Below are 14797 nucleotides of genomic sequence, written 5' to 3'. Positions count from 1 at the left end.
CCTGTCTTCCTGATTCAGCGGCACGCTTAGCTGCATTATCTGCCATCCGATTTCCTTTGGTTACATCACCATCTCCTCTCAGATGCGCTCGACAATGTATGATACCGACTTCTTTCGGTTCCCATACTGCTTCCAATAGTTGTAGTATTTCAGCTGCGTACTTGATTTCTTTGCCCTCTGAATTCAATAGTCCTCTTTCTTTATACAAAGCTCCGTGGGCATGAGTGGTTAAAAACGCATACTTGGAGTCCGTGTAGATGTTCACTCTTAAACCTTCAGCCAATTGTAACGCTCGTGTCAGTGCTATTAATTCTGCTTTTTGTGCTGATGTTCCTTTTGCCAGTGGCCGAGCTTCTATCACCTTGTCTATTGTTGTTACTGCATATCCTGCATAGCGAATCCCTTCTTTCACATAACTACTGCCGTCTGTGTAATATTGAACGTCGGGGTTCTGGATGGGAAAATCACGAAGATCTGGTCTACTTGAGAATACTTCATCCATCACTTCCAAACAATCATGTTGACTTTCAGTAGGTTGTGGCAAAAGGGTAGCTGGATTTAAGGTATTAACAGTCTCTAAATGCACTCTTGGGTTTTCACACAACATTGCTTGATACTTGGTCATACGGCTGTTACTAAACCAATGATTTCCTTTGTAATCCAACAACGTCTGTACTGCATGTGGGACTCGTACATAAAGTTCTTGACCCAGTGTGAGTTTATCGGCTTCAGCTACCAGCAGGGCGGCTGCAGCTACGGCTCTTAGACAAGGTGGAAGTCCGCTGGCCACTGCGTCCAATTGCTTAGACATATAGGCAACAGGTCTTTGCCATGATCCCAAGTACTGTGTCAATACTCCCACAGCCATTCTTCTTTGCTCGTGTACATACAGGTAGAATGGTCGTGTGTGATCAGGCAGACCTAATGCTGGGGCACTCATCAAAGCCTTCTTCACATCTTCAAATGCCATTTGCTGTTCTTGAGTCCATAGGAAGGGGTCGTGTTCTGTACCCTTGATAGCTGCATACAGAGGATTTGCCAATATCGCGTAACTGGGAATCCATATCCTACAGAAGCCTGCTGCCCCCAAGAATTCTCGCACTTGTCTTCTATTCTTGGGTGTTGGTATTTGGCACACAGCTTCTTTTCTCTCTGGCCCCATAATTCTTTGACCTTCAGAGATATGGAATCCCAGATATTTGACAGTTGGCAGACACAACTGAGCCTTCTTTCTAGACACCTTGTATCCTGCCTTCCAGAGAATGTGTAGTAGATCGTGCGTTGCTTGCTGACATATTTCCCTCGTGACTGCGGCTATCAACAAGTCATCTACATATTGTAACAATACACACTCTCCTGGGATGGACTCGAAATCCAGTAGATCTTGACTTAGAGCTGAACCGAACAGGGTAGGTGAATTTTTAAACCCTTGGGGCAGTCTTGTCCAAGTCATCTGGCGTTTCGAGCCTGTTACCGCATTTTCCCATTGGAAAGCGAAGATACATTGGCTTTCTGCGGCAATTCGGAGGCAAAAGAAGGCATCTTTGAGGTCTAAGACTGTAAAATAGGTTGCCCCGCCCGGAATTAAAGCAAGCAGGTTATACGGATTGGGTACAACTGGATGTATACTAACAACCGCATCATTGACTGCTCTCAAGTCCTGCACAGGGCGATACTCATCTGTACCGGGCTTTTGAACAGGCAGCAATGGGGTGTTCCAGGGGGAAGTACAGAATTTTAGGATACCATACCGTATGAACTTATCCAGATAAGATTGAATGTTCTTCTTAGCCTTCTGCGGGATGTGATATTGTTGTAGGCTTACTGGATAAACCCCAAGTTTTAGTTCGATTTTAATAGGTGGAATATTGCGGGCCAGTCCTGGTGGGTTGTTCTCTGCCCAAACTCCTGGTATGTTGAATAAGGATTCATCACTCCTAGGGTTTTGGTTAGTCAACGCTGTATAAAGTCGCCACTCTTCTACCTTTGGTACGGATAATGTCATAATACCTGAAGGTCCATTAAACTTTAAGGATGTTGTTCCGTTTGGTAGGAATGTAATCTGCGCTTGTAATTTGGAAAGCAGATCACGTCCCAACAATTGGACTGGACATTCAGGCATATAAAGGAATTGATGTTTTACTACGTGGCCTCCCAATGTACAGAGTCGACTTTTAAGAACCGGTTTTGCAGCACTTCTTCCAGTTGCTCCTATCACGGTAATAGTCCTTCCAGATGGAGGAGCAACTAGGTTAGTCACCACCGAATGTTCAGCACCAGTGTCGATCATGAATGCACTCCTTTTTCCCCCTATTGATACATCGACCATAGGCTCCGCTCGACCAAGGGGGATGGAGCCCGGTCAGTATCAATAGTCTTCCATGACCGTGTCAGACAATCCTACGAAGTCCCTACCTTCTCTATCGCGGGACCTTTGCGCTGCGGGATAATACCTATCTTCTCTTACACTTCCTCTGTTACCATTACTCCCTGAACCTCCTCTACCTCTCGCTCTGCCTCTAAAGTTTCCATAACCTGCCCTGGGTGGGTCTCTCTCGTACTGCTCTCTTTTCGGACACTCGCTTCTCCAATGCCCTTCTTCTCTGCAATACGCGCACTGATTCCTACTCAGGGGCTCCCTATTCCACCTACTATCGCCTCTATCTGGGCCCCGTCTATCTACGCCTGCAATCGCTACCGCTAGCATATCCGCCTTTTTACGCATCTTGCGCTCCTCCTCTTTCTTACTTTCTGATTCCCTATTCATGTACACCTTATTTGCTACCTCCATTAGTTGGGTGATGGACATTCCTGCAAACCCTTCTAACTTCTGCAGCTTGCGCTTAATATCCCCGTAGGCTTGGCTGACAAAGGCTGAGTTTACCATTCGGGAATTTTCGGTGTCTTCCGGATTAAAGGGGGTATACAAGCGGTATGCCTCCAATAATCGGTCATAAAAGACACTGGGCGCTTCATCACTTTTCTGAATCACCTCAACTGTCTTCGACATATTTATGGCTTTCTTCCCTCCGGCTTTCATGCCAGCAATTATAGCGTCTCTGTAGGCTTTTAGATGAGCCATATCATTGCTATTAACGTTCCAGTCGGGATCGGTATTGTAGCGGTACTTACCTTATCCGGGGGCCGGCCGCGGTCCTCTCTTCAAGCCGCGCGGTCCTGCGGCTGCACGAGCCGCGCACGGCTCATCCGACTGCTCAAACAGGAAGGCGGGCAGTGACCGCGAGAAGCGGTCACGTGTCCCGCCTGCAGCTAAGAGCGCGCCGCGAATCTCGGGCGCGCTCTTAAAGAGACAGTGGGAGCCTAAATTGCAAAAAGGCTCCCATTGGCTCCTGTCATGCCAATCACCCCATACACTTACCTGTTGGGGGAGTGGAAGTGACAGGAGCCAATCACATTAGTTTGAAGGCTACTTATACTTACCCTTTTCCCTTAGTTCCTTGCCCTATCGTGGTTTCTGCTACAGTTCCCTTTAGTGCTTGTTGTGTTCAGTTGTGTTTCTCCGTATTTGACCTTGGCTTTGTTTTCTGACTTCGTTTTCGCTTTATCCTTGTCTGTACTGTTTGCCGGCTTGCTGATTCCTGTGTACCAGACCCCGGCTAGTTCTCGTTTACGCTGTCTCTTTGTGCCCTTGACCTCGGATCGCTCCTGACTCTGTACTTCTCCTTTACGTCGAGTCCGGCCACTCTAAGGTCCGGTAGACGTATCTCTCCTCTGTGCTGTCTTCTGTTTGGCTGGATCCTGCGTGTAGGGGTATATACTCGTTACATTACGATAGGGCCATGGACCCCGCAGATTTAGCTCAACAGATGGCGACCCATGAGGCTAGATTTGTAGAGCAGGATCACCGTATGGATCAAATAGCTCAGGCTCTCCAGACGCTCTTAGCTAGAACCATTCCAGCAACCGCACCTAACCCTCCTACACCCCTGCTTCCTGAAGTATCGACTATGCCTAATGCTACAGCACATTTAACGCCTCCTCCTAGGTATGGAGGGGATTCTAAGACATGCAGAGGGTTCATTAACCAAATAGTTTCATTTTGAAATGTATCCACGTTCATTTCCCACAGAGAGGTCTAAAGTTGGGTTCTTTATGCACCAACTTACCGACAAAGCACTTGAATGGGCAAACCCTATTTGGGAGGCTAATGGACCTATGGTGCATAACTTTCACAGTTTCCTAACAGCTTTTCGCAGAACTTTTGACACTATGAAAAGGTCTAAGAATGCCGCTAGAGCATTAATGAGGGTTAAACAGGTTTCTAGGTCTGTGGCTGATAACGCTATACAGTTTCGTACCCTTGCTTCACAGGTCGATTGGACCAATAATGGGTTAACTACTGCCTTCATGGAAGGCTTATCAGATTCTATATTGGATGAGGTAGCAGCTAAGGAACTTCCTGTTGCCTTAGAGGACCTTATTGACTACCTCATCGATATAGATAATAGGATTCGGGACAGGCTCTATACCAAGAACAGGAATAGACGTTTTGTTACGCCTATTCACCCCAGAGTTAATACACCGGAGAGTGTAAAAGTATCTGAAGAGGAGCCCATGCAATTAGGGGTTGCCAAACTCTCTGATAATGAAAAATTACATAGGAGAAGGGAGGGACTCTGCCTATATTGTGGTAGGAGAGAACATATGGTAAAGGAGTGAAGCCTGCCATGAGTCATGTACTATTGAAGTCACGCCTGTGAATTCTATTAACGTTCCTACTGTTCCTCCTTTATCTACGGCTATACCCTCTCAGTATTTAACTTTAAAGACTGTCTTTGATAAAAGAGAGGCTGACAAATTACCGCCTCACAGACCCTACGATTGTGCTATTGATTTGTTGCTTGGTACTATACCTCCCAAGGGCAGGGTGTACCCCCTATCGGTTCAAGAAAACCGTGTCATGGAGGAGTACATTAAAGAATCATTAGAAAAGGGATTTATTAGGAGATCTTCTTCTCCGGCTGGAGCGGGGTTCTTCTTTGTATCTAAGAAAGAAGGTGATTTAAGACCTTGCATTGATTATAGAGGTCTTAATAAAATCACCATCAAAAATGCTTACCCTATACCATTAATAACAGAATTGTTTGACAGGCTCAAACATGCTACGGTATTCACCAAATTAGATCTTAGAGGAGCATACAATTTGATACGTATAAAAAAGGACCACGAATGGAAGACAGCCTTTAACACTCGGTCAGGTCATTATGAGTATACCGTCATGCCATTTGGGCTTTGCAATGCCCCAGCAGTGTTCCAATAATTTATTAATGATGTCTTAAGGGACTTTATTCACTCATTTGTTATTGTGTACTTGGATGACATTTTAATATATTCTACAGACATTCACACTCATCACAGACATGTTAAGACAGTTCTGAAGACCCTTCTTGCTAATGGTCTTGCAAATTAGAAAAATGTCTATTCGACCAATCCGAGGTCCAGTTTTTAGGGTATTTGATTTCCGCTGAGGGGTTTCGGATGGATCCCCAGAAGCTCGCTGCGGTCATAGAATGGCCTCTGCCGCAAGGTCTGAAAGCCATCCAGCGTTTTCTGGGTTTCTCTAATTATTATAGACGTTTTATCAAAGGTTTTTCGTCTATAGTAGCGCCTATTACTCGTATGACTAAAAAGGATGGCAATACACGTGTCTGGTCTACTGAGGCACTTCAGGCTTTTGACTTTCTTAAGACTACGTTCGCCTCTGCCCCTATTTTACAGCATCCTGTCCCCTCATTGCCATATATACTTGAGGTTGATGCTTCCGATATAGGGGTAGGTGCTGTCTTATCCCAAAGAGAGTCTCCTGACAAGCCATTGCATCCTTGTGGCTTCTTTTCTAAACAAATGTCCAAAGCAGAAAGGAATTATGATGTGGGTAATCGCGAACTCCTTGCTATCATTTTAGCACTCAAAGAATGGAGACATTTGTTAGAGGGAACTAAGGATCCTATTCTCATATTTACGGATCATAAGAACCTATCCTACCTTAGCGAAGCTAAAAGATTGTCTTCAAGGCAGGCTAGGTGGTCACTGTTCTTGTCTCATTTTAATTATATAATCACCTATAGGCCAGGTGACCGGAACACTAAAGCGGACGCTCTGTCCAGACAATTCGAGACTATTGACAAACAGGAGATTGATGTCACTCCTGTCATTCCCCCAGACAGGATAATAGCAACTACTATATTGTCTATTTCCTCGTCCCTCTTACAGGCCATACAAGCGAAACAAAGCATGGCACCTAGCGAGAGGCCTAATGATAAATTGTTCGTTGCCGTTCCCGAGAGACGGGATATTCTGTCACTGTATCACGATACTAAGACTGCTGGACATCCTGGTATTTCCAAAACAGTGTCAGCCGTTTCTCTGTATTTCTGGTGGGATACCTTACGTAAGGATGTTACTGACTATATAAGTGCTTGTACTACTTGTGCATGTATGAAAACCTCTCGTAGAGTTCCTTGTGGGCTGTTGCATCCGTTACCCGTTCCCGAGAGACCTTGGTCTAATCTATCGATGGATTTTATTGTTGAATTACCCCCTTCGAATGGTGACACAGTCATCCTAATGATAGTAGATCGGTTTTCCAAAATGGCTCACTTTGTGTCTCTTCGCAAGTTGCCCACTTCCAAGGAACTGGCTCTTATCTTCGCTAGAGAAGTGTTTCGATTACATGGTATTCCCTTATCTATTGCATCCGATAGGGGTAGCCAATTTATTTCCAGGTTCTGGAAAGCCTTTTGTTCGGAGATGGGTATTTCCCTCTCATTTTCTTCCGCTTACCATCCCCAGTCTAATGGAGCTGCTGAACGTGCCAACCAGTCTCTGGAGCAGTACCTCCGTTGTTTTGTGTCTCACCATCAGGACAATTGGTCTGACCTGCTTCCTTGGGCTGAATTTGCTCGGAATAATGCCACTCATGATTCTTCCGACAAAAGCCCTTTTTACGTTGTCTATGGCCAGCATCCCGTTGTTCTTCCGGCTGCATTCTCCTCACAGGGCATGCCAGTTCTGGATGAGCATTTGGCTGGTTTGCGTAATACTTGGGAGCAGGTTCAGCGTTCTTTGGTGGACTCTGCTGCCCGCCAGAAGGCTCAGGCTGACAAGCATCGCAGAGCGGCTCCTTCCTATGTTGTGGGGGACAGGGTTTTGCTTTCCACACGGAATATTCGCCTCCGGGTGCCTTCTATGAAATTGGCTCCCCGCTTCATTGGTCCTTATCACGTTATACATAAGGTTAATCCCGTTTCTTATACCTTGGGTCTGCCTAAGAATCTGCGTATACCCAATGTATTTCACACCTCGTTGTTGCAGCCTTACGTACGCAACCGCTATACCCGGCATACTCCCCCTCCCCCTCCTGTCTCTGTGGAGGGTCATGAGGAGTTCGAAGTGTCTGCTGTTATTGACTCTTGTTTCCTCAGGGGTCGGCTTCAGTACTTGGTACATTGGAAGGGTTATGGGCCTGAGGAGCGCAGTTGGATTTCTGCGGATGCTGTTCATGCTCCCCGCCTTGTACGTTCTTTCCATTCGCGTTTTCCTGCCAGGCCTGGTCCTGCCCGCCCGGGGGGCGTGTCCTCAGGGGGGGTACTGTAGCGGTACTTACCTTATCCGGGGGCCGGCCGCGGTTCTCTCTTCAAGCCGCGCGCGGTCCTGCGGCTGCACGAGCCACGCGCGGCTCATCCGACTGCTCAAACAGGAAGGCGGGCAGTGACCGCGAGAAGCGGTCACGTGTCCCGCCTGCAGCTAAGAGCGCGCCGCGAATCTCGGGCGCGCTCTTAAAGAGACAGTGGGAGCCTAAATTGCAAAAAGGCTCCCATTGGCTCCTGTCATGCCAATCACCCCATACACTTACCTGTTGGGGGAGTGGAAGTGACAGGAGCCAATCACATTAGTTTGAAGGCTACTTATACTTACCCTTTTCCCTTAGTTCCTTGCCCTATCGTGGTTTCTGCTACAGTTCCCTTTAGTGCTTGTTGTGTTCAGTTGTGTTTCTCCGTATTTGACCTTGGCTTTGTTTTCTGACTTCGTTTTCGCTTTATCCTTGTCTGTACTGTTTGCCGGCTTGCTGATTCCTGTGTACCAGACCCCGGCTAGTTCTCGTTTACGCTGTCTCTTTGTGCCCTTGACCTCGGATCGCTCCTGACTCTGTACTTCTCCTTTACGTCGAGTCCGGCCACTCTAAGGTCCGGTAGACGTATCTCTCCTCTGTGCTGTCTTCTGTTTGGCTGGATCCTGCGTGTAGGGGTATATACTCGTTACAGGTATTAGGATAATGTGTTGCGGACCATGCTGCTGGATTGGCTTGGTTTAAAGCACGGGCTTCATCCTCTAGCGCTTTAATGGCCGCTTGGTTAATCCTAGTCCTCTCCTCATTATCGAACAATGTCATTAATAATTGCTGGCAATCAGCCCATGTCGGATTATGTGTCTGAACTATCGAGGTGAACAGGTCGGTCATAGCTTGTGGTTTCTCAGTATACGAGGAATTGTGGGTCTTCCAATTCAAGAGATCGGTAGTCGTGACAGGGACATATACGAAGACTGGGTCAGCATACACCATTTGACCTGTAGCATCGAGATAGGCTGACCCAGGATTCAAACGAAGAGGCATCTGATAATGTTTGGGTCGTTGGGTACCGGTCAGTTGTCGGGTTAGTATAGGGCTACGTGGAGGGGCGTCGGTTAGAGGTTCCGGTCGGGGGGGTAGTAAGACTTGAGGATGTAGAAGCTTGACTTTGGGGAAGGTCGGTAAATAGAATATTCCGAGCCGGGCTAGAAGAAGCCTGACCGGAAGCTTGAATTGGCGCCAAATCAGGATATTTGGGTTTAACGGGGGTTGGTACCGGAAGGGGAGGTTTAGTAACGGGTGGGATGGATTCTGAGCTGGAGGAGGAAGTAGATGGGGACAATGGACGAGTGGGTGTAGAACTTCCTGTACTTGTATCACTTCCCTCTACAGGGAAGTAAGGGGGCGGCATAGGGATCTCGGACTCAGGGGGCGTGTCCAAAATGGGCGTAACCATGGACCTAGTGGACAAACGAGTCCTGGCCACCATAAGGCGACATTGCTCCTCGTGGCATATTCGGACCCATCTTGGCGAGTTGTTTACGGCCTGTCTCCAACAATCAATGTATGTAAACTATCCGTAAAGTTCAGGCCTACCTGATACAGCCACGTGTACACGCTGTGCCAGATTTGGGTCTAAACTGCCACGTGGCGGCCAAAGTAGGCCACTCCCTAGTGCACAAAGTGACCAAACGTACAGGGGACATTTTAACCCCAAAATCACATGTTGTAAATCCCTTTTTAAAATTCTTTACCATACAACCTAAGGGATCCAAAATCGTCGACTCCGACGCGCCCATACTTATCAATGGAGCGTCGTTGACAACGAATACTATACACACGTTCTATTCAACAGTCACGCCCGTTCCTTCGGCAACAGCACCACGTGGTACAGTTACCAAGTGAAACGTACACAATAACACAATAAACACTCAGGGAATTCCCGTACATACACAGCTGTTACACCAGTCACTAAGTAATCGATATTATGCCCTTTGGCGAAACTATACGGTCACCCACGCTATAATTCTCTATATATGAATTACCCGTCTATAACACACCCCAGTAACATAGTCTTTTACAAACAGTAGTTACAGTATGGTTAGCATAGGTCAAAGTACAATTTAAGGTCACAATACAATTATTAGTGGTTATGGTGTTAGACATGCAATAAACGACAATGATTAGTACTTATATACAGTGTCAGTAAATATACAGGGTTATGGTACCGTGCACTATGATACAGCAACACACTATTAACACTCTCGCTAGACGGCTGAGCTCGCGCTATCTAACAAGATATACACTTTACTAACAATCTTTAACACATATACAATCCCAACTAAACTATTGGCCAGTACCTTGATGGACTACCTAAAACTATCTACATCCGTTTTGGTTAGCCACACTGCCCAAGCACCACATATAGCGAACTAGAGGGCGGAATTTACAACAGAACCCTTTTAGTCTTTCTACTCTATCAAAAGTCTAGTGGGTTCCAAATTTACACGCCTTCCCACTTAGCCAAGATAGGTTGAGATCTAGCAAACGATAATGTACATCAGAGTCTGCTTAGTCTCCCGGTCCCTCCGACCTAGCGAACGTAATATACACCCTAGAACGCTAGTCTAGACAAGACACCGGTGTCCGGCTAGGGCTATTTACACAGAACCCCGCCTGATTCCAAACCAAATCAAACGGTCTTACTAAAGAGCGTTCGATTGAGCGGTGCGCCTTCGCTCCTTCCCTCCTTCCCTCCGACAGAGGGGGCAGATTCCATACACAGATTTAAACCCCTTATAGGCCTACCGCACAATCAGTATACCCCTAGTGGGTCCGCCGTCTAAAACAGCGGTCGTCTTACCTCCTCGTTCCTGAACCTGAGTTCACACTCATCGATGGGGACACCCCAGCACTTCCTACGTAGAGGCCGATGATCTCCAGACCAGTGGCGCCGAGACGAAAGGAGGTCCACGCAGAAGTTCAGGGGTGCAGCCGTAGAGAACGTGGGCAAAGATAGACCGTCTCACGCCTCTGCCTCTCAGCTACCATTGAACGATGAGCTTCCCGGCCAATGCACCAAATGATACCGGAGAAACTGACGGAAGCCAAGCACAGAGAGATGGACACAGAATTCTTCAGGAAGGAATTGATTCTTTATTCGGATCACCGATCGGGACTCAGAGGGACTAATGTCACCAAAATACAACAAGTTCTGAGCCCCGGACAATAGTGCAGGCTTCTTATATAGGCATATAACTCCTCCCATATTAAGCTCCACCCGCACATTCTCTTAACCAATCAATACAAATAAGAATTAACTTCCTGCTTGACTGCATGGCTTGTCCAGCACAATGGAGGAGGGGGAATACTACATCCGGTATTCTTGCACATGCTCCGTACACTACTGATCGTATCTTGCCACGTGCAACCAACTGATCGATACGTCAGCATATGCACGTACACATGCCACGTGGTAATCTCGGCCTACTAAATTTATTTTTACCGAGATTCCACCACACCCGTTTTCTGTGTTTTTGATTGGAGGTGCATCTTCATCAGAAGTGGGTTGTGTTGCTGCCCTAATAGTACAGAAGCGTTCATTATGGAGCCAATTAATTTAGGCTTTTGTCAGTGTGAGTCGATCTATTTCTCATTCATACAAGTTTATATATAATGATTACAATTGCACTATATTTTTGTTTTTTCTTTTTGTATATTTGGTGTCTTTCCTGGTTGCTCTTTAATAAAAGTGGTAAGAAATTTTTTTATCTACACTGTTCATAGCTCCACAACTACCGTATATACTTGAGCATAAGCCGACCCGAATATAAGCTGAGGCCCCTAATTTTACCCAAAAAAACTGGGAAAACTTATTGACTCGAGTATAAGACTAGGGTGGGAAATGCAGCAGCTACTGGTAAATTTCTAAATAAAATTAGATCCTAAAAAAAATTATATTAATTGAATATTTACAGTGTGTGTATATAATGAGTGCAGTGTGTGCGTATGAGTGCAGTGTGTGCATGTGTTGCAGAGCCTTGGTGGGGGGTGGGCATTTTTATTATTATTTTGTAATTATTATTTTAATCATTTTTTTTTGGTTATATTATTTTTTATTTTATTTTTTATTATTTTTATTTATTTATTTATTTTCGTCCCCCATCCCTGCTTGTTACATGGCAGGAAGGGGGGCTCTCACTTCCTGGTGGTCCAGTGGCATTGGCAGTTCAGTGGAGGGGGGCTGGCAGAGAGCTGTTGTTTACCTCTCCCGCAGCTCCTGTCAGCTCACTTCTCCTCCGCGCCGGTCCGGTCAGCTCCCTCTGCAAGTTCCAGTGTAAGTCTCGCGACCGCGCTCTGACCCCGCGGCTCTCGCGAGACTTACACTGGGAGCTGACAGGGGAGCTGACCGGACCGGCGTGGAGGAGAAGGGAGCTGACAGGAGCTGCAGGAGAGGTAAGTAAGAGCTTCCTGCCAGCCCCCCTCCTACACAGCCCCCTGTCTGTATTATGGCAATGTAAATTGCCATAATACAGACAGTGACTTGAGTATAAGTAGAGCTGGGGTTTTTCAGCACAAAAAATGTGCCGAAAAACTCTACTTCTACTCGAGTATATACAGTATATATAATTTTGGCCATTATGTCACGTATAAAATATATATATATAATATACTATTTCCCCCCCCTCATTTCACTAGGTCTGTGGAAATCCTGTTTTTAATACGCCTTTAAATGTTGAGATCATATTTTCCAACCCACTCAACGAGGATATTTCAAACGGTCATCTTGTAGTGGAAGGCAGTGGTCTGCTGAGAAAACCAGTTGCATTATAGTAAGTATCTATTTGAGTTAAACTGCTCTCTTCACCCCCTCTCTCCTCCAATTGAGTGCTTTGACAAAAGGTATACCTGTTATGGGAGTCCTACACTTACAATTCACCCTGCTGCTTTCAGCTAAAAAGGCAGACTTTCTGAGATGGGTATTTAAAAAAAAAAAAAAAAAAAAATTGTATATGTACTCTATTAAGCATTAAAAGAAAAAAAAAAAACGATTGGATCAGGAAAACAAAAATATATTTCCGACACGATAGTCCTGTAGTGGCTGTTTTGGTGACTGGCCCTTTCTCTTTGTGGTAAAAAGGCGATTTTACTCACCTTTTCTCCCACGCTGTGACAATCTTGCAGAGCATGGAGACGCTAAATGCCAGTGCTGCTCACTGCAGCGCTGACCCAGGAATCACCTCTAGTGGCCATCTGAGTGACTGCCACTAGTGGTGATACTAGGTACCAATGTAAAGCCTGAAAAGGCAACATTTACATGGAAAAGCAGACCAGGACGTACTATAGACACCAGAACCACTACGTTAAGCTGTAGTAGTTCTGGTGAGACTAGTCTCTTTCAAGTGTATAGTATTCATAATATTAATTTCTGACTCATCAGATTTTTGCCTTTCAGCTAGAAGCAGCAAGGTGAATTATTAGTGTAGGAGTCCCTTAAGATGTTAGCCTTCATGGAGCAGGTGAGCTCCTACTTTACCAGGAGGATTTTAGTACAATTATAATGGGCATTATTTGAATGTGCATGGGGACTTGGGGTAGTGCTTTCATTTATTATTTTGTTTGTTTTTTGCCCTTCTTTTGTTCTATTGAGATACACATGGATACACATTTTGACCTCTACTTCTTTTTCAGTTTGCCGATTGTGAAGTCCAAACAGACATGCGTAACAATGGTCACTCTTCTCCCTTACAGAGCTGGTCCAAGAATGCTCATGGTGAATTTCAACTCTTTTGAATTCTATGACATTAAGTCCTTCATGGAAATTACTATACCTCCATTACATATACATTAAAAGTTATAAGTTGCTATGACTAAAAATTGAAATGCAATTCTTCCTTTATCAAAGACCGTGTTTACAAGCTTGAGTTTACACATTTTCAATTTTAAAACTGCATATTTAATTGAAGTAATGGTGTTAAAACTGAAATGCGTTGACAACTACTTCAGTAGACTTGAACTGTTATAACCTGCTATATTTATCACTGGAATATTAAAATTCTAACTATTTTGATATCATTAGGACCTGGACAATGCAAAGTTTAATTTTTACATTGAGATGAACACAAGCGAGCACTCTTGATTGCATTCACGAACCGTTCACACAGTGAACACCTATAATGCAAACATTGTTTTGGCACTTTAAAGATTTTTATAGTATTGGCCTGTAAGCAATCAGAATTTTACTCACCTCTTTTCAAGGTAATGGTCTTCAAACTGTGCAGACAGTGGGTATACTTCAAACTGGGTCTCTCCTGGGCCGCCAATTAAAGTGTGTGTGTGTGTGTGTTAAAATGCCAATCACCCATGGGCAGAGTTGTCAAGGTTCCAAAATTTAGGGAGCGTGGAACGGTCACCTCTCTGGCAATGACAATTCTTCTTGAAACACCAGTTGTGTTGGTTTCAATAATGCAACGGATGTAAATAAAAACATAAATTAAAACCTTATCGCAGTGATGCGATGATGCATTCGGCGTTTAATGGAACAATGCTACATGCAAGAATGACATCATCGAGCAGTGCCAAATGCATGCATACAGCACTTGAAGAGTTACCTTATTTAATTGAGCATATAAATGAAAATGGCACATATAAAAGTTTACGTTTCCACCTCTTCAGACGTCAGCCGATAAGGGTGACCTAAGCCACATTGTCTGAATACTTTCCTTTGGGGTTTTCTCTGATGCTGGATGTCTGGTATTTTCATGGAGTTAAAAAGGGGCAGTGTACCCAGACCACTTCAATGACATGACGTGGTCAGGGTGCCTATAGTGTCCCTAACAAAAAGATTACTCTGTTGCATCCCTGAAAGAAAAATGTGTACATTTAAAATTGAGTGTTAGAGTGCAAAAAAGCACCAAAGGTGCAAAACTGTCTGCAAAACTTTGATAAAGCTTCTCCTCTGTGTGTGTCTTCAATATATAGTTATGATGTTCACTTTTAACAAAGAACCATTGTTCTCAAATTTCACCAACTAAATTAAGACTAGGGGTCACTAGATTGCAGGTGGTGAAGGGCAATCCCCAATTTACCCATTACAACAATTAGCGGAAGGGATCTCATATCACTTCCTCCCAGCACTTGTGAACAGGAATCTGCACTGGAGTAGAGTAGCCCACAGCAGCTATCACACTTCCTGCCCTTGACTTG

At 45.1% G+C, this 14797-nt stretch overlaps 1 protein-coding gene across 1 annotated transcript in view; it reads left to right on the top strand.

Moving 5' to 3' along the window:
• Positions 1-13442, top strand: part of LOC134566161 (protein-glutamine gamma-glutamyltransferase E-like) — a 122117-nt gene extending 108675 nt beyond the window's left edge. Inside the window, exons 12-13 of the mRNA XM_063425866.1 lie at positions 12290-12423; positions 13283-13442. Coding sequence (XP_063281936.1) covers positions 12290-12423; positions 13283-13442 — 294 coding nt within the window. The remainder of the gene's footprint in view (positions 1-12289; positions 12424-13282) is intronic.
• Positions 13443-14797: the final 1355 nt, after the last annotated feature.

The sequence above is a fragment of the Pelobates fuscus genome, chromosome 6, assembly GCF_036172605.1.
Source record: "Pelobates fuscus isolate aPelFus1 chromosome 6, aPelFus1.pri, whole genome shotgun sequence".
Classification (NCBI taxonomy): domain Eukaryota; kingdom Metazoa; phylum Chordata; class Amphibia; order Anura; family Pelobatidae; genus Pelobates; species Pelobates fuscus.
The sequence above is the reverse complement of the archived record's forward strand: the minus strand, read 5'-3'. Positions and strand labels throughout refer to the sequence as shown.